This window comes from Pseudopodoces humilis, chromosome 14 (assembly GCF_049639895.1).
Source record: "Pseudopodoces humilis isolate 2021_Gansu_Grassland_sample_001 chromosome 14, ASM4963989v1, whole genome shotgun sequence".
NCBI classification, from domain to species: Eukaryota; Metazoa; Chordata; class Aves; order Passeriformes; family Paridae; genus Pseudopodoces; species Pseudopodoces humilis.
This window is the reverse complement of record NC_142213.1, coordinates 129,426-149,147: the sequence shown is the minus strand read 5'-3', so window position 1 is coordinate 149,147 and position 19,722 is coordinate 129,426. Positions and strand designations below refer to the sequence as shown.

Genomic DNA, 19,722 nt, shown 5'->3' with positions numbered 1-19,722 from the left:
GTTCTTTGTCAAAAAGGAGAAATTGAACAAAGCTGGTAGAACAGAGAAGGGCATTTGCTCCTCTGAAAAGTCTTAAAGGTGTTTGTTTATTTGCATGCCCAGTTTACTTTCTCCTTTGACTTGTCTATATCATTAGGGATTTAAAACTGTACATCCTTTGGTGTATCTTAGCATTTTGACATGCATCTTCCCTTGCCTTGATTGTAAATGTCAAAGCATGAAAAAAAGATGAGATTCATTTTGCAGGTACCATCCCTGCTACTAATTGCTCAGTTAATGTGATAGTTGTGGGAAAAGAGATAAGAGCTCAGTCCACAAAATTTGTTGTGCATTCTTTCTAGCTATTTCTTGTAGTTATGCTGTGAATGGTATAACATTGAACTGTCCCTAACGCTTGCTTCGTCTGTTTTGTCCCTTTTGTCTGTTTGGCATCCTGCTGAGTTAGAATGAAAAGGTAAGAATTAATTTTTCTAGATGATGCATGTTTGCCTTGAATGTGTAGATGTTTGTCCCTTGTGGGGCAGTGCCTCTGAATGACACAGTTGTGATTGATTCCACACGTTTACTTGTCTAATGCTCTTCGTGTGCTGGTCTTGTCATTAAACCTGTACATCCATGGCAGCCCTGAATCTCAGTTGTGGCCTTCTGTGAACATCAGCCTGCTTTCCTCAAGCTTTCCCTCATTTGAGGAATACTTTTCAGATTTTTTTTTTTTTTTTTTTTTTTTGTGCCTGCACAAGTTGTTGCCCTGGGCTTTCTTCTTACCACAAATTGGGCTTTGTATTTTGTCTGAATCATGGGGCAAATTTGAGTGATTCCCAGAAGGGAGCAGGACAGACAGTTAGTTAATTGCCTGTAAGAGGCTGTAAAGGTTTTCTGTGCTGCAGAGAGCTATGCAGTTCAGCTGCAGTGCTGATAGTCTTCATGGGTGTAATTTGTACTCCAGAAGATGGGGGGAGTGGCCCTCAACCATTCTCCATGGCTGTAATGTTTCCCTTTGTTCTGTCCTCAGTCATGATAATTCATGCATGTTGGAAGGCAAAGCAAATGTGAATAAGGGTTCCAGGAATGCTCCGTTTGTCTGTTATTGTGTTTGGAGGGAAGATGTTGCAGCACCCTTCAGTTTCCTCTTTAAGGCAGATACAGGAAGTTCAGGGTTCATTTTGTTCGTGTGTTTTATCAAATGCATGTTTTTGGAGAAGTATGTACTTCTGAAGAGCAAAGGTAGGAACAAAAGGAGATGGCAGGAAAACTAGGCTGGTTTTCTTCCTGTACTATAACACAAATGTAGATTAACTACTTTAAAGATAGAATATGCTGCTCTGGTCCCAGCTTAACTGTTTCTAGTTGTGTCTTAGCCAAGCTGTAGGTATTTGTACAGCATCAGCTCTAGGTGTGCAGGTTGAACTTTTTGGAAAAATCCAGCAACTGACTTGCTTTCAAATACAAGATTTGCTCTTGGACCTCTGCTTCAAAGCTGGGGTCAGGGAAAAAACAGTACCCTAATAGGACAACTCTGTTCTTCACAGCTTGTTCCCCAATTAGTTCGTATTCTGAAGAACCTTATCATGTCTGGATATTCACCAGAGCATGATGTGTCTGGGATCAGTGACCCCTTTTTGCAGGTAAGAACTAATGCAAATACTGACTGATAGCTCTAATTCTAGGACTGTATTTTGAGCATTAGGTGTGATGAGGTGGTTACCGCCACACTTGTGTTGATTTTAAGGCTTTCTTAGCCTTCAAGCTGATTGTGCAAATGCTGTTTATCTGCCCTTGTGGAAGACACCTGCCTTAGTTTAACCAGCAGTTGTAGTGATTTATCACATTATGTGACAAAAGAGAGAAGCAGCATGTATTGGTTTTGGAAGGCTGTGCCTGGTAGCAAGGGGCCTCCGAACAGTTCTGGCTAGTGGGAAGAAAATAAGCACAGCAGAAACCTATTTTTGTCAATAAAGTTCTTATCTGGGATAAGCATTTTGCTTAAGAGTGGAAATCAGCGGCTTGTTTTGCTTTTCTACCACTATGAGTCCATGTCAAACACTGCCATCCAAGCTTTTCTTTGCTTTATTTTATCAAATAGGTACGAATCCTGCGATTACTAAGAATTTTAGGAAGAAATGATGATGATTCTAGTGAAGCAATGAATGATATACTTGCACAGGTAAGTCCTGCAAGGTGGATGATTGGTTTAAACTCCCTCTTAATTTCATTATAATTTGGGTTCAGCAGCACTGGTGAGTATACAGCTGCTTGCCATGTGGAGTGAAATTTTCTTGAAAGAGATGCATGTTCAAGTGTGATGCTGTTTTGTAGGGGTTGGTTACTTTCACTGCCTGTTCTGCAGAGAGCAGCACACAGGAGATCTGCTTTAAATTCGTTGAAGTTACTTTGTTTCTTTTCTCCAGGTTGCCACTAATACAGAAACAAGTAAAAATGTGGGAAACGCCATTCTCTATGAAACTGTGCTGACTATTATGGATATAAAATCTGAGAGTGGCCTGAGAGTAAGTTGCCTTTGCTGTGGCCTTTGTTTTTTTCCTAGGATTGTATTAGAGTAATTTATGTGGAGGACATGAAGCAAGATTGTTTCACCATAACACAGCTCTGTGTCTGACTCTAGATAAGTCTGTAGCCTTTGCATAAAGGGTGCTTGTTTTGGGGGGAGGGAGAGTGTTTGGGTTTCTTAAAATAGCAAAAATTAAAAGGCAAAATTTCCTGAGTGTCCTGAATGCAAGTGAGAGCCTGTGATGCATCTCCTAGCATTTCCTTTGCTTAGGCAGCTGCTTGAGTTCTTTTTGACTGAGAACCACAATGCTACTTTTGACATGTTGCCTTTGAAGTCATCATGAAATGATGAAGATGACCAGCAGCCCTTTTAGATTATTGATCTTCCCTAATTCTTTCTGCAGGTCTTAGCCATTAACATCCTAGGCCGTTTCTTATTAAACAACGACAAAAATATTAGGTAAGTTGTAAAAAGTGTGTTTTGACAACACCCAGTTTAAAATGTGTGAGAAGCAATTGCACAAAGATGATGCTGAAGTAAAGCTTTCCAGGAGACCATGTTGGGATCACTGCTTTTGGGGTTAGTGTGGCTGTTGAGCTTGCTTCTTTCTTGGTGCATTCTTTCCTCTATGCTAATCTGAACTGTGGCCCTTCCCTTCTTAGTTGGTAAGTTGGAATGTATGATCTATTTCTCAACATGTGATTTCTTAATCAGATCCATGTTTTTTTTCCTGTCTTACCCCAAGTGGACTGCGGTGCTATTCAAATCAGAATTGGCGTTGGAGATCTGACAAATTAGGCAAAGACTGATTTTTCTGATTGTGTCCTGGTGGCAACAAAGGAGTTTAGTTCTGCTCTGGTCACTGTTAATCAGGATTTGGAATTGCTGAAACTGCTAGAATTTAATTCCATCTCTAAGGAGTGGATAGCAAATCATTATATGGGTTTCAGACTCTAGCCCTTGGAATTTTGACTGATGCTATTTTGAATGTAAGATCTGCAGAGGTGCTTGGGACAGGTGCTTGCTTGTCTGGGCAGCAGTGTTGTTGTTAGGCATGTTAAAATTTAGTGTAGTAACTTACCCAGTAAGTCCGCTATAGGATCTCTATTCTTTACTGAGTACAAGAGAATACTAGTCTGTTGCAAAATAAGACTAGGTTTGAGACAAGGGGACGGTGTCTGTGCACAGATATTAAATGGCTACTGTCAGCTAATGATGACTGTATGTCTTTATTGCAGATATGTAGCTTTGACGTCATTGTTGAAAACTGTGCAGACAGACCATAATGCAGTACAGCGGCACCGAAGCACCATTGTGGACTGCCTGAAGGATCTGGATGTCTCCATTAAAAGGTAATCAGATAATCAGTGAAACAGACTCTTGAGGTTGACTGTCTCTAGAAAGAGAGCAGAGCATAGGGGGAAATGACAATAATCCTGGGGTGCTGTGAGACTACTATGAAGGTATAATATGGTTCCATAATTCAAACAAAATAATAAAGATGTACACCCATTTTTGGAAAGCTGCTGTTACATTTCACAGGGAAAAAATAAATTCTGTTTGCCTGAATTTTTCCAGAATGCAGTATCAGTGGACATTAGATTTGTGTGCTCTCAGTGAGATGGAAAGCCTCTGTGCCCTGTGATTATGATGAAACCTACTCTGATGTGCTCCACATTGGTTCCTTTCTCAGATGAATGGGCAATGCCATGCTGTCTTGAAGAAGTGTTAAGTCATCCAAATAATGTATTCTTAGATATATTTGGCAGTGGTAGAATTCAGACTTGATTGCTCAAAAAAATTGCATACAAACCACATCTTTTTATCATTCTTAGTGTTCATTTGTCATGTAAATAGTTGTGTTGCTGCCTGGAATTGTGGAATTGCTGTTCTTTGGGCATTGGGAAAGCTTGCAACCTTAGTTCTCATTAGAGAAATACTTTTTGTCTTGTTCTCTGTCTATTTGTCTACTCTGTACTATTATTCATGATAGTTACTTTCTCCTGTTTCTGTCACTTGTGGAAATTATTGAGCTGTTTGGTTGCCCAGCCTATGTGGAAGGCTGCTCTTCTAAACAGAGTGTTTCAGGCTGTTGATTCTTTGTTCTTTCTTTCAGAACTTTCCTCCTCCTCATTTTTCTTTCTGTAACTGGGTTGCAAACAAAGTTCTGGGCTCAGTGCAGTGTACAGCATGCAGTGTTGGGCACAGCAGTATTTTTCCTGCTGCATTTTGTAGAGTCTCTCTGCTACAGGCCAGAATTGCCTTGAACACTCGTCACATGAATACAGCTTCAGAATTATTCAACCTCTTCTTTTCCATCTACTCAAACTGATTAGATACACCATTGATCCTTGTTCTGATAGTCATTCTTCAAACTTATGCCTATCTAATCAATCAGCACTAGATTGTTTTAACAGCACTGCTATATACAGACTAATATATCTAAAATGGGAAAGAAATTGGATTTGCCTTGCTTCTGAAACTTACTTTTTAACTGCTATGTAATGGATATCATGTAATCTCGTTTTACAGTTGCAAACTATTCCAAACCACAGATTTGAATCTTAAACGCTGAACAAGTCAGGCTGCTATTGCTGTTTGCTGTCGGAGCCAGCATGGGGCTTGGTTGTAGAACAGCAAAGCCTTGTCTAGGTTTTGGGTAGAGGGCAACAAAAATATTTTATTGCTGACTGCTAGGAAAACACAGGTACGCACAAACAACTTCATGTCTAAGCTTCATGTCTAAGTGCTGTTGGAGGATGAAGCCTTTGAGTGATCCATCAGCAGAGCATGATGTTGCCATGCTGACACTCGTGCTGCTGACAATGCACTGTCTTCATTGGAGCATTGTATTGACTGGATATATGTCAGAGTCCCCAGGCAGCAAGCTTCAAGGACTTGAGGGAAAGACATGATACCTGGTTTTGGTTATCTGAAGCATGGACTCTGCTCATCTTCTTGTAACTGGTGCAGTTCCTCTTTGGTCCATATAGGGTAATTCAGAATGGCTTTGCCATTTAATTAAAGTCTTTCTGTCTGCTTGATTTGATTAAATGACATGATTAAGAGCTTTGTGACAGAAATAAAACATGTAATATGACTAAAGGTAAGCAATATATGCTGAGGTAAATGCCTGGTATGAAGACCAAATGGTACTCTCCTGTGCAGCTGCAGTATTGATATATTCTAAACATAATCATGGAAAACATGTAACCCTTTAGGGTCGGGTGTAGTAGAGTTGGGAACTAGTTGGAGAGATGGAAACAGTTCTAATAATGGTATAGGTCATCAACTAAACACAGATTTAAATGTTAAAAGGTAGCACTTTAGTTGGATATTTCCAACCTGATTCTGAACACCTCTGTATTTTTCAGTCCCTTGGTACTAGCTGGGTAAAAAGCAAAGTAACACATTTACAATTCACCATTCTGTAAAAATCCTTATTACTATAGTAACTAGGAAAATCTAGAGAAGTAGTGTTGTCTAGATGTTTTCAGATTCTTGAGAACAAATAGCATGTGCCCAATACCATTTTAAAATCCAGTGAGGGTTATTTAGCGAACCTGTTTTAATGCATTTTAATACAGCTGCTGCTAAGTTATGCAGAAATCAATCACATATGAAGTTAGTAGTCTTCATCCAAAAAACGACAGAAGAACAAGAGATCTGTGCTAGAAACAACTACAGAAACTTGAAATAGAAAGGCCTGTGAGTAGCCTCTAAGCTCTCAATGTGTACAAAAAGGAATAGCAAGGAGATAGTAGCCTGACTAGTTTTGGTGTCAGCACGTCTGTGGTGAAGAGGAATGAACAGCACCAGGGTAACTTGGGATTCTAGAAATCTTACATAGTTTATCCAACTGGATACAGTAAAGCTTCTCAGTTAATATCTTAAATCTCTACTGTGTTTGAATGTCTAATATATGGAATTGGAAAGAGGTCTGTTCTGGATCCCTGAAGCTGGAGAAAGTGTGTTGTGGCATGTTTTAATTGTTACAGTTGTGTGTCAGAAAAGACCAACATTCAGTTACACTTGAACAGTCAGACTTTAATCCCAGTGGACTTTGGCTGCTGAAAGATACTGTGAGCCTTAAGCTGTCTTTAATGTATGGATAGATGTTTCTAGAACACCCCATAGCCCCCCACTCCCCCTTAATTTTTTGGAGGGTGGATGTTTGTCTGCCTATGAACAAAAAAATAACGCATATTAAATGTGGAGGGCTGTTATCACAGGATTTGTAAGTATTGATCTCTTCTTAATTAAAAGGTAACTGCATTTTTGTAGCTGGATTTGGGGATTTTTTACTTCCTTCACTAGGTGAACTTACTTGTTGGTTTTCCATCTCTTGCCCTAGGCGTGCAATGGAACTGAGTTTCGCTCTTGTTAATGGGAACAATGTCCGTGGAATGATGAAGGAGTTACTGTATTTCCTAGATTCTTGTGAACCAGAGTTCAAGGCAGACTGTGCATCTGGAATATTTCTTGCAGCTGAGAAGTATGGAGTTGTTTTAATTGCTAATTATTTTTGGTACATCCTTGGGATTGTAAACATCTTGTGTGTTGTTTCTCTCCCTGCTTGCTTCCAAGAGAGAATGTGTTGATTCATTTCTTCTCTGTTGACTGATTTATGTGTGGGTTGTCAGTTTTAGCCCTCCTTCAGTATTGATGTCCTTCCTCACGAAGCAGAGGGCCAGGAAGTAACTGAAAGGGGAGATTCTGATGATGGTGAGCTTCTTGCTGGTGTTGAAGACTGGCGGTTATTGCTCTAACTTGTTTTCTTAATTTTGTCAGATATGCTCCCTCCAAGCGCTGGCACATAGACACAATTATGAGAGTCTTAACAACAGTAAGTGAAATTGCCTCTCTTGTGTATGACTACATAAATTTTTTTTAATTCTGGTGGAAGTTACCATCAAGTTGGAGATGGTTCTAAAGGCTGGCAGCTAACAAATGCTAAAATACATAGAGGAAATGTACTTTGGATAATCACACTTACTGAGTTTACATATTTCTGACAGCCTTCCATCCCTGAGTGATTTTTTAGAAGAACTGTACTATTTCAGAAGCACACAAGAGTAGCAGTGTTTCTACTGCAGTAATCACATTAGGTTTCTAAGGACAACTCTTGTACTAGCTGATTCCAATATACAGTCCTTTCAGAGGAGAGTGAATGCAGCCTTAAGTGACTTGCAAAGAGAAAGGGGATTGAAGGAGTTTCTTGGAATTACTCCAAGTTGAGTTTATCAAAACTTGTTAATGAAACTTTCAACAGCATTCTAGTTCACCTTCTTTAGGTTTAATTATTACTCTTTATCTACTTGAATTTATCTATAAACGTCATAGCTGAGGTGGAACTGGAGTAGTGCTTTGGCAGCTGAGGGAAGAGATCTAGGTAACTTGGGTAGGCAATGTGTTCTGTCAGGTGAAGGAGTTGGAAGAAATTTATGAGTGTTCAAATTTGAGAAGTTTGTCAAGAAGTCTGGCTGGGATGCTCATTTGTCACCCTGAAACAGAAAGAATTATATTCATCTGAAATGAAGAGTAATTTCCGTGGGAAGGCTGGCTGTGAGAATTGCTCTCATGACTTCCTGATGTCGTCTTAAGATGTAAAAGTAACTTGTTACTTGTCACAAAGTTACAGTAAATAACTGCTTTTTCTTGTCTGCTAGATAAACCACTCATAAAGTTGTATTCATTTTTGCATTCTATCCTCTTGCAGCTTCAGGGATATAGTGTGGATTTCTGAGTATAGTTTTATTTGTTGGTAAATGTGCTGTCCTGTACTTCTGTCCCCCTGAGGTTGCTCAAAGTCAACCATAAAGTGCTCATGGATGAGGGGGTTGATCTTTATTTCCAGGTGCATCAGGTGGTTTTGTGAAGGGTATCACAGCTGTTGAGTGTTACTTAAGAACATCCATAGTAAAACCTAACAATTGTTCTTGCAGGCAGGAAGTTATGTTCGTGATGATGCTGTTCCAAATCTGATCCAGTTAATAACTAATAGTGTGGAGATGCATGCCTACACTGTGCAGAGACTCTACAAAGCCATCCTTGGAGATTACTCCCAGGTAAAAACAAATGTGGCCAGCTTCAGTTTAGTTGTTGCACTGCAGTAATTATGCATGTTTACTCAGCATCTCAGAGAAAGCTCATATCACATTGTCTGGCTCCAAGGGAGAGACTGCTGAGCAGGCATGTCTTCTATAAGTTTATGTTCTTTTTAGTTTTTCCAATTCTCTTGTGGAATTCTTGATTGAATCAGATACTCCTCTTTCTTCTGCTGTGGAAGGCTAGGCTTACTCCTGGACATGCGGACGGTTTAAGTTATGATGCAGGCAGCCATTTATCACTGAGCCTTTGATTTTTCCTCCAACAGCAACCCCTGGTACAAGTTGCCTCCTGGTGCATAGGAGAGTATGGAGATCTTCTGGTGTCTGGTCAGTGTGAAGAGGAGGAACCAATACAGGTATAGCTTGGGAAAGAACTGCAACTGGATGCCTGGCTGAGGCTGGACGCACTTGATGCTGGCTAGGTGAAGGGCGTGCTTTCAGCAGTTCCCTAGCACAAATGTCCATGATGGTAATGCCCTGGACAGGAATCTCCTTTCTCTGCTGCAGGCATGGACTGTGTAAACACTGGACATGTGGAGTGCTGCTACAACTGACAGAATGATGTGGTTTCAGTGCTAACTGATTTGGAAGAAATCTGCTAGGGTCTTAGCGGTGTATTTCAGTGATAAACCTGCTCTTCAATGTGTGAAACAGGAACTGTATTTCAAAACTCACACCATAAGATCTCCTCCACCTGGATGCATGTCTCTCACACTCTGAACATAATGCTATAGGCTCAGAGTTGCCGAGGAGGTGTGACATGGCCATTAGGCAAGAGACAGGTTTTTACAGTATATGCTGGGAGGCTTGCTATAAGCTTCTTTCTGTTTTAGCCTGACCTCGCTGTACCTTTTCAGGTAACAGAGGATGAAGTTCTTGATATTTTAGAAAGCATCCTGATATCTAATATGTCTGCATCTGTGACACGAGGCTATGCTCTCACTGCCATCATGAAGCTTTCAACAAGGTTCACCTGCACTGTCAAGTGAGTTCCCATTGGTGGTGTACTGCACAGGGCTTTGTTGCAAATATACCGACATCAGTTGTCTTCAGTAGGAGTATTCCTTGAACATGTTCTACTTGCGTGATTTACATGAGTCATCATGTTATTTGTTGGCTTTTACAGTCCTCCTTTACTCGCAGGGTGGAAGATGTCTGCTGTGGGTACTGTTTTCTCTAGGGTTGCCCTCTGTGTGGGGACTTAATCCATGTTGCTAGTTCTTGAAAACTCCTTATGGGGAAGATAAGTCTGTACTTTCAGTGGACCGTTCTTTCCAGTTCCTTTTTTGGATGATGGAGAGAAAAATAGCCTTGTTTCTTGTTGGACACTTCTCAGTGTGGGTAGTTGAGCTTTTTTATGCTATACCCTGAGGTGGTGTATTAAGTTGATGCTTTTGTGAAGGGACAGTTCATATATGGATGTTACATGGATAGTGCTGTTTTACATGAGTTACATGAGACTCCTGTTGAACAGAGACTAGGTACCATCTTCAGGATGACCCTTGCTTATTGCTGCTAATTCCATGATGTGTTTGTTTTCCCTTGCCCCCAACAGCCGCATTAAGAAGGTGGTTTCCATCTACGGCAGTAGCATTGATGTGGAGCTACAACAGAGGGCTGTGGAATATAATGCACTTTTCAAGAAATATGATCACATGAGGTAAGTGCCGATAGAGATTTGATGTTTGAAAAGGATCATTATCTGTTCTGATCTCCTGTGGATGACAGTGTACTGGACTCAGTGTACTGAGAACTTTGGTGATTTTTGTTCGGGTTACAGGGGAACCAGAATCCCACTCCTTCTACCAGGTTAGCGAGTGTTTTAAGGACTTAATGTATCCTGTGTTATTATTCTGTGATCAGAGACTCTATCTGCCAAAGCATTTGTCCTGCTTTGAGCCTGAGCTTGTCAGGTACTGGGGGGAAGCAGGAGACAGGAAGGCTTGTTTGTCTTTTAGCTATCAACTAGTGTATTTACAGTGGCACAGAATGCCAGGGATTGCTTCTGACCACCTGAAACTGTCATGCAGCCTTGCAAATCTCCTGTATTGGAGCTCAAGGGAAAAGGCAGGTTGTCCCATATATGAGCTCTTGAATGTCTAAGTATTTGGATTGAGATCCAGGAAGATGGCACAGTGTAACTATGTCAGCTTCTTTCAGGCCAGCACTGCTTGAGAGAATGCCAGTAATGGAGAAAGTCACCACAAATGGCCCTGCTGAGATTGTACAGACCAATGGAGAGACAGAGACGGCAGTACTGGAAACCAAACCTCCACCCTCTGGATTGCAGCCTGCCAACCAGGTAATAGAAACTGACAGAGGATAAACTTCCACTGCTTGTCAGATCATGTTTCAGCCAGTGCCAACAACAAACTGAGACCATCTCCCTCACTCTCTCTGCTTCTTTGCTGTTTCTCACTGATGATGATCGTATCATTGCTCTGCTCTGGTGGCTCTGCTGCCCAGAACAGGCGTGTGGGACAGGTCCTTGTAGGCTGTTCTGGAGCAGAGTGGGATTATCTCAGTTTGTTATGGTGCTAATAATGCCAAGGTTGTGTGTTTGATCCCCTTATGAGCCATTCACTTTAGAGTTGGACTCAATGATTCTTGTGGGTCCCTTCCAACTCAGAACATTTTGTGATTCCCCAACATGTCTTAGTGTGCATGAACCTAGTCCTTCCCTCAGGATATTCCAAGTCCTTCCCTATCTCTTCCATCCCTCAAGGATGGAAACTAGATTTCTTGTGGAGCATGGATCACAGTGAAACTAAGAACCCCTCTAACTAGCCATCAGCTCTGGTGGTCTTTAGTTTGAGAACAAGTAGAATACACTGCATTTGCAAGGGAAAGTAGCAAAACGTTGAATATTTATATTATATCCACTCTCTCATTAGGCAAATGATTTATTGGACTTGTTGGGGGAAAGTGATATAACACCTGTAATTCCCACTGCACCTACAATCAAGCCAGCCTCTGCTGGTGGGGAGCTGCTTGACCTCCTGGGAGATCTCAACCTAACAGGTGAGCAGGCTGCATTTCTTAGAAGTCTATATTCTCATCCCTGGGATGGGATGAGGGTGGGCTACTTCTTCATTGTCTTTAAAGTCCTAGTTTTTACACTTACTCATACCAAGATCCATATTAGTGTACAGGTGGGAGTCAGTGATGAAGTCACAGGTTGATTCTGCATGATTAGCTGCTGAGACTTGAGAATTTTCACACCTGAAAGGTTGTGAGCCTTTCCAGAGATGTGAGGAATGAATTCCATTTGAATGCTTGCTAGTGCAATAGGAGCCAGTTCTTGAAAGCAAAGAAGGGGAGGATGACAACACAGGCGATTTATAGAGCTTCATGTAAAGAAATACAATATGCAGCACTCAGTCTTCTGTGAAGGAATAATTACTCTTCATTTCCTGACAGCAAAGAATTAATCCTTCAACATTTCTTGTAGGTTCTCCAGTATCTGCCCCTGCACCCCAGATAGCACAGCCTCCGTTCCTGCTCGATGGACTTACATCTCAGCCTCTCTTCAATGATATTGCTGCAGGTTAGGGACATGTAAATTCTTTGCCTAAAGCGCCCCAACATCCAACTAGAAGAGGAAAGAAGCAAAAGAAAAAAGAAAGGCGGGGGGGGGGGGGGGCTGCAATTTGAAAGTGTGGCATAGACACTGCAGCACAAGGGGGTATGTTTAATTTTCAGAAGAGTCTGGGGTAAAGTAAATGCATACTATGATGTTGAGAATGATCTCCAGATTCTGTAAGTCTGCTGCTTTTTTGTTTCCAACAGGAATCCCCTCCATTACTGCATACAACAAGAATGGGCTGAAGATTGACTTCACCTTTGAGAGGTCGAACACCAACCCTAGTGTCACTGTAATCACGATACAGGCCTCCAACAGCACAGAGCTGGACATGACAGATTTTGTTTTCCAAGCTGCAGTACCAAAGGTAGAGCCACTTTGGGTAATTACAGTGAGAAGCTGAGGGCCAGTTGCAAACACTTCCTGATTGGTGCTTTCATGCAGATAGAAACTTGCAAGGTGAACAAGGCTGATAACTGTTCCAAGTTTCTCTTAGTGCCCATTTAGGTCATCTCTTTCCAGTCTGAAATTACATGTTGTAAATGCAACAGAACACAGATTCCAATCAAATTGGACCACTTCTGCTTGAACAAAATCGTGTTTTGAAATCACCACTTTCTAGAAAAACGGCTAAACCTTAGGCAAAAAAAACAGTTTGGGTCAAAACCAGTATTTTGTAGGCACTAATCATGTCCTTTATTCTTCATTTACAAGAAATATACTGTGTTCTTTGGAGTTATGAGTACTTGAAAGAAAAAATCTTTTGAAGCAATTAGTTGCTTATAAAAATATAAGTGAGTCACAATATCGTGATTAATGGCAGTCCTCATTTAAAGAAGTGAATTGTTTCCCCTTGCACACAGCTTTAGCACAAAATGTGAGAGACAGATATTGCCTAGTTTATAGCAGAGGAGACTGTTGAAGCAGCATGTGACTGGACTGCTCTCCAAATTTGGGAAAGTACATTTACTTCTAGGAACTAGCATTCCTCTAACTTGGATTCAGTTAGGAATAGGAAGGAATCAGGGAAAGAGCAAGCCTCCTGAAGGTATGGGTGTGCCGACTGTTCCTCTGAGTGCAACACATGGAACCAAATGTTGCTGCTGATCTTGGTACACTGCAGTAAACCCTCACCTCCTATTATTTGTGTTACCTGGATCCTACGTGCATAGAAAGTAGGTGGGCCAGTGAATGTGTTGTTCTTGTGGAACAAGATGGGGAGTTCAAGAACTGATTATTCAGGGCCAGAAACCGAACTTTTAATTTTCCTTGCTTTCTTTCCGTCACTTCTTGCAAACCAGTCACTTCTTACTTGATTACGCATCAAATTGTTTTCTTTTTGCCCTGTCTTCAGACATTCCAGCTGCAGCTTCTGTCTCCCAGCAGCAGTGTCATCCCTGCATTTAACTCTGGGACCATCACACAGGTCATTAAAGTCCTGAATCCACAGAAGGTGAGTGATTCCAAGAAGAATTGTTGAAGATACTGTCTTGTAATCATTCATTTAGTGGCAGCCAGGGATGCATCTCTGATGAGAGGTAGGGAGTGATGGGAGTGAATGATATGTCTTTCATGGCAGTCATTTTGGTTAGAGTTAGGAAGAAGCTATGAAAAACACAGGAGGTTCTGGACACAGGTTTGGTCTTCTATTTGGTTACACTGCTAAAACAGTTTAACAGCTTTGCTGCCTTGAATTTATTCACGTCTTGCATCACAGTGCTTGTTAAGTTCTCAAATGGTCAGAGGAGCTAAACCTTGTGTTTCTGTGGGTTGTAAAAGTGACGTTCGGAAGGCAAGCATCTTGACACATAAAGATACTCAACATTTGTTCTTGCTGTCTGCAGTGGTGTTATTAAAATATTTTTACACAAAAAAGTAGCTTGATCCATGTTCTTAAAATTGCCTGTCAAGTGGTCTCATTTGTTTTTAATGTGATGAGTATAATTTTAAATAGTTGATGGAAAGAATCTTTAGGTGTAATGTAATGGTAATTCATTTGTTTTACAGTCTTCAGAGAAAGGCTTCAAGACTGGGACACAACAGACTTAAGGGAGAGGGAGGGAGGGATTTGACCCACATTTGTTCCTTAAGAGGGTTTGCAAGTTCTCAGATGACATCAGAGAGAAAAATAAAATTGAGATCACCTTTCTTCCTTTGAGACGGCCTTATGATCTTAAATGACTCTAGGAACTTAAAACATCTGAAGCTTTTCATAGGTTATGTACTGCTCTAGATGTAAAGTATTTCTGCTAGATTGACGTACAAGTGACAAAAAAATTCACAAATTTCAGCCCAAGTTTCACTGAATGGCACTCTTCTAGTGCACAGATTTTGTGGTTTCCATTCATCTCCCTTTATTTCCATGTAGTCTGCTCATCTCTGCCTATATTAAGCCACAAGACTAATTACTCTGTGTCTTCTATACGTCTGATACCAGTTTCTCTGTGGTGCTGTAGAGCACCTTTCAAAGATCACCTTGAAAGTTATTTTCTGAACTTTGGAGAATTTGAGTGTTTTCCCGTAATGTGCCAGAATGCGACCCACAAGATGAAACACACCTAGAGTAGTGGCATGCTTTCTTGTAGGAATGCCACAACTCCTAGGAACACTTCAGAGTACAGAGGTGCAAAATAGTCATCATGCTGGATTTAAACTAATGGCTAGTTTTTCAAAATGCCAAATAAAATAAAACATGACAGTGATGATGTTGAACTATTAGTGATACAGCATAACTTCATTATCCTGAGCCTGGTTGAAGTAGTCATTGTCTTCCTTTCTTCCCTCTGCTATCCCTTTTGTGTATTTGCTTGTAGGTATGGAGAAAAGAGACAGAAATAGTCAGCCTCTGGCTTTTCATTTTTGGATTTTTTGAGAGGAGAATAGGGAACCTGACTGGAGCATGCTGTACTCTAACTGTTTTTAAGGGCCACCTAGTATCTGGGTGACAGCCAAATGACAGTGTAAAGTGACTTTTGAGCTATTTCGTCATTTACTTGCAGCAGAAGGGAATGTTCTTGGAGATTCTGTTTCCAGTCTTTCATAGGCGATTTCCTTCACAGTGCTGCTGAGCTGTGCAGTGTTTGAAGTTTTGCAGACTGCTGCATTGAATGGACAGCCCATCTCTCCCTGCAAGCCCAAGTGCAGTGCAGCAGAGATCTGCCACCTGCTTTCTTCTTTTGTTAACTGGAATTTGAAGGCGGTTAATTTTGTGATGAAGGACTTCAGTGCTTGCAAGAGCAGGGCCAGTGTAGACACAGACGTAACTTTTTTAAGAGCTTGTACCTGATCTGAGAACTGCAGTGACTAATCAATGTCCTACCAGACTGAGCATTTATCTGCAGTGTCATAGCTCACCGTGCACATAATCCCAGCAAGCTTTTGCAGTCAGGAAAAGTTTGTGTTGAGTATTCATGGGCTGGGGGAGGGGAACTGGATGAGGTGGAAGTCTCTGACCTTTAATGAAGACCTGAATTTGTTTTGTTTGTGTTTGTTTGTTTCCCCCTTTTCTCTTATAGCAACAACTGCGTATGCGGATCAAGTTGACATATAATCACAAGGGCTCAGCAATGCAGGATCTAGCAGAAGTCAACAACTTCCCCCCTCAGTCTTGGCAATGAGGCTCTGGCACCATTCTTATTCTCATCCCACCCAATCAAAAGAACTCTGGGAAGAAGGTTATGATCCTTGGCAATCCCCCAAACTGCACCATGGGCATGGGGAACAAATGAGACCTGCTGATGAGGAGGAATTTTCCTGAAGTGATTGCTGACTTTGAAGCATATCTGTTAAGACTAATCTCCTCTCCTCTGCTGATGAGGCTGGTGGCTTGTGGAGGCTACTGTGCACTCCCTCACACATGCATTTACAGCCAGAAGCAACATTCCCTTCTCCCCTTCCCCACCCTTCTTCCCCCTCAAAAAGGAACACAGCCTGGTTGGAAGAGAAGTCTGGAATTTCTAGCAGGGAAACTTTCTTCTCTCTGCAGCAAGTGAGCAGTTGCTCCTTCTTTCTGCTGTCTTTTTTTCCCCTGGGGTGGGTAAGGTGTGTTGTCATTCATTTCTAGCTGGATTCCTTCAGCCATTTTCCATCTGGAACTCAGATGGGGTCTTGGGGAATGTCAGGCTGCCCTGCCTCTTTCTTCTTGTATCCCCTAGGTCTTAAGGGGCTGGAGGCTTCTTATGACCTACTCAGTGCATTATTGTATACACCCACTTCTTAGTTATGTGCTGCATACCAAGAGCAAGTGAGGCCTTTGGAGTTCATCTGCAAACCTGGGACACAGTGCAGGAGAAGAGGTGCTGGTAAGAGTTGGTAAAATTGCTTTGGTGCTGTACTTGGAAATTAAGCCCTTACACCTGAATTTTCTTTCCTTCCATCAGTAGCCACAGCCATGCAAATGCAGAGTCTTCTGTAGCTTTCCAAGAAAGTGAAGTGAGTTATGAGAGCTGTAGAGATAAAAGGAGCAGCTGGTTTTCTACCACATAGTTTCAAAGTCTTTCAACGTGTTAGTTGTGGTTTATGGGTAGAAAAGACACATTCAATTTTCTAGATCAGTTTTTGGGCAAGAGCTTTGCTCCTGCTGGGAGATTCACCAGAGACTATGCTGCAAAGTTGCTCTTCCTGGTTATTCCAGAACTTCTCCCCAATTTTATTTCCAGAGCCTGTTGTAGACCCCCTGGGTTCCATTTGAGTTACTTCTGACTGGGATATTTGTGTTGTATCTGTAATATTGGCACTGAAATAAAGACCATGCAGTTTAAAGAGACCTTTTCCCATTTTTTTACTTAGTTGATCCTTGCTCCCTTTTCAGAATAATGTGCCAGTTCAGGTTCAGACCGAAAGTAACTAAATTGTGTTTTGAACAGAAGCCAGTGATTTGAGTATTTGGATCCAAAGATGCAAGGTCTGGTTGGCAGCCTCTGAGCTCATAGAAAGCTGTGTTCAGGGGTGTCCCTGTGGGAATTTGTGGGTGGTGGTGCAGTTCTGGGCAGTCTCTTGGAGATTATGTTTAAGACAGACAAAAGCACAGTGTGACAAACTTCAGATGTTCAGTGCTCTTTAGGACATGATATATATTAGATCTTCATTTGTGAGTGTACTAGTAAGCTGAAGGTTGGGCACTTCTGCTTCAGTTTTGTTCCAGGGCTTTCCAGATCACTGAGTGCTCTAAGGGCAAGCTTAGACTTAGCTTCTTGTGTCCACAGAAGTGCTAACACTGGGCTCCAGAACTCTTGCAAAAAATATTGCAAGAGTGATTGACAGTGTACTTAGGGAAAACTGAAGACCTGTTCTTGAATTTGGAGCAGGAGGCCCGTAAGGGTTGTTCAGTCTGGTCTGGTTGTAACTGCATTAAGCAATATAATGTAGGCTTGACTGTCACTGATTTAAGTGCTGGTCCACAGGTAGTGGAGTAACTTTATCTTCTCTTGAAGGGTATTTTTTCTACTTTACCAAATGAGCTGGTTTGGCCTTTGGATTAGCAAAGAACTTTTTTCTCCTGGAACTGGCATCAGTGTAGGGTTACAAAATCTAGAAGAACAATGTATGATTTCCTTAAAATTAACTTTGGGTGGTGGTAGGGTCATGCCTTGGCTATCAGTGGTGAGATATATCCTGTGCTTAGCTAGAAGCATTGTGAAACAAGCATTTTGCAGGAAATGGCTGAATCAGGGTCCATTTCTGGTGCTGAGCATTTAGCTTAATCATTTTCACTGCAGTTGTGGCTATTCATTGCCCCACTAGCTCAAAATCAATACTGAAGACTGAGCATGTTAAATCCATATCCCAGTGAGCTCTGAGGTAAAAAGCTAATGGAAAGTCTTTGCCTTGGTTCCTGAACTCCTCATAAGCTCTCCCATTCTCTTCACAGAGTTGTACATGGTCACTCGTACTGAAAGCCAGCATGCCTCGCTCTCCCTTTGGTTTTGCTGGGAAAGAGCACTGGTACAGGAAATTAGATGGGAAGGAAGAAGAAAATGGTCTCTCGCCTGGCCAGTTTGTTGCAGCAGTCATGGGAACAGTGTATGTTGTCCCTCTTGTCATGCTTGTTTTCTGTCCCCTAGAGCAGCTGGGGCTTGTTGTCTGTCTCTGGTAAGCTTGCAGGGTGAATTCTTCCTGTGTTCTTGGCTCCTTCAGCCACCCTTGTACTGTCTGTGGGGAAATGGGCATTTCGTCATGTCTTTGAGTCGAGCTGGAGGAGGCGATGCGTGTACCCAAAATATGTTTTGCAGGAAGCCATACCTTGGCTATGAAGTACTCTTTTGTAGCAGCCAAACATTCCAGTTGCAGTTGTCCTTGGAGCTCTCCCCTCCTCACTAAGGGATGGATGCTGACATTTACACAAGAAGGAAGGCCAGGCTTCACACCTTCCCCTATCTGCAATACCAGATAATGCTGCTTGTTCCTTGACCCCCATGTGCATTTCGAGCTCTGTGCTGCTGATGTGGTTTTCCTCTGGAGAGTAGTCACACATCTGAGGCACTCCAAGCATACACCGAGTCCTCTTCCCACTGGTTGAATGCACCAATTCTTACAGGTCTGGTCAACATTTTCCTTGCTTCAGTGTAAGGAGGATATAAAGGCAGCAAGATACAGACTTCATGGCTAATCTTACTAGTATCTGCTTGGGAGGCTTCGGAACTGGGAGACACTGGATGTCTGTTTTTCCAAGTGAATGTATTTTGAGTCAAAAAATGACAGAAACAGGCCATAATGGGCCTGAAGAGGGAGGAGACATGGAAAGGTCCTAAAAGTCGACTGTCCAGGTCTTGATGGCACAAAATATGGCCTTGAACAACTTATTGAAGCAATAGCAGTGAGGGGACTGTCTTTACAGTACCTTGGATCTATAACTCAGAAGATACTGAAGCAGCTGGGAAAGGTACCAGTGCCTTCCCTAAGGCTGGTACTAGCTGTGAGCCGCGGCAGCAGTGACGCTGGTGCACTTTTTTGTCTTCATTTTCTATTTGGAGGCTGTGAGGGAAGGAGCTGCTGGACTGCTTCCCTTTTAACTTTCACTCTATTCCTGTATATTCCTTTTTCTTTCATGATGTTGTAATTTAAATTTTACACAGAGCCCATCCTACCTCTTTGACAGTATAGAGAAAAAAAAAAAAAAAAGCAAACAAAAAACTACTTAAATACAAACCCCCAACAAATCCACCAAATTTAAAGTGAAAAACATGCCATTTGAGGCAGGGTACCCGTTGGCAGTCAAAATTCTGGAGACCTATTTTTGAGATGTGAAAAATTTTAGTAAATGCTGAGTCATAGGTGAGTGAGGAGCTTAACAGATGTAAACATTTACATGGGATGCATTAGACTTCTGCTGTGTGTATTGTCTTTTGGTTGAAACAAATAATGAAGTGACTAATAAAATGAGTCAATATTCAATGATTTAAAACTGTGCCTTGTTGCTTTCTGCAAGTACAGTGGGATAGAATGTTTTGATTCTTAATGTTTGACCATGGCAACGTCAGATGATGCAAAATAATAAGGCCGTATTTTGAAAAAAATTTACA

At 41.6% G+C, this 19,722-nt stretch overlaps 1 protein-coding gene and 1 non-coding gene across 3 annotated transcripts in view; both read left to right on the top strand.

Annotated features, from left to right (window-relative positions):
* AP1G1 (adaptor related protein complex 1 subunit gamma 1) overlaps positions 1 to 19,604 on the top strand; it is a 38,677-nt gene extending 19,073 nt beyond the window's left edge. The window contains exons 7-24 of one of the 2 annotated variants that reach the window (XR_015773766.1): positions 1,530 to 1,625; positions 2,084 to 2,164; positions 2,409 to 2,507; positions 2,913 to 2,968; positions 3,748 to 3,861; positions 6,864 to 7,004; positions 7,301 to 7,355; positions 8,455 to 8,577; positions 8,886 to 8,975; positions 9,477 to 9,604; positions 10,175 to 10,279; positions 10,780 to 10,921; positions 11,514 to 11,640; positions 12,071 to 12,166; positions 12,409 to 12,569; positions 13,557 to 13,655; positions 15,718 to 16,503; positions 18,072 to 19,604. Coding sequence is in view for 1 of the 2 variants with exons in the window: in XM_005531916.3 (XP_005531973.1) it covers positions 1,530 to 1,625; positions 2,084 to 2,164; positions 2,409 to 2,507; positions 2,913 to 2,968; positions 3,748 to 3,861; positions 6,864 to 7,004; positions 7,301 to 7,355; positions 8,455 to 8,577; positions 8,886 to 8,975; positions 9,477 to 9,604; positions 10,175 to 10,279; positions 10,780 to 10,921; positions 11,514 to 11,640; positions 12,071 to 12,166; positions 12,409 to 12,569; positions 13,557 to 13,655; positions 15,718 to 15,819 (1,815 nt within the window). In the remaining variant the exon portion in view is untranslated. Of the gene's footprint in view, positions 1 to 1,529; positions 1,626 to 2,083; positions 2,165 to 2,408; positions 2,508 to 2,912; positions 2,969 to 3,747; positions 3,862 to 6,863; positions 7,005 to 7,300; positions 7,356 to 8,454; positions 8,578 to 8,885; positions 8,976 to 9,476; positions 9,605 to 10,174; positions 10,280 to 10,779; positions 10,922 to 11,513; positions 11,641 to 12,070; positions 12,167 to 12,408; positions 12,570 to 13,556; positions 13,656 to 15,717 lie in introns of both variants that reach the window. The other variant, XM_005531916.3, reaches the window with a different exon arrangement.
* On the top strand, positions 5,255 to 5,341 carry LOC148183114 (small nucleolar RNA SNORD71). Its single transcript, XR_015773830.1, has one exon. It is a non-coding gene; the product is annotated as a small nucleolar RNA SNORD71 (small nucleolar RNA).
* Positions 19,605 to 19,722: the final 118 nt, after the last annotated feature.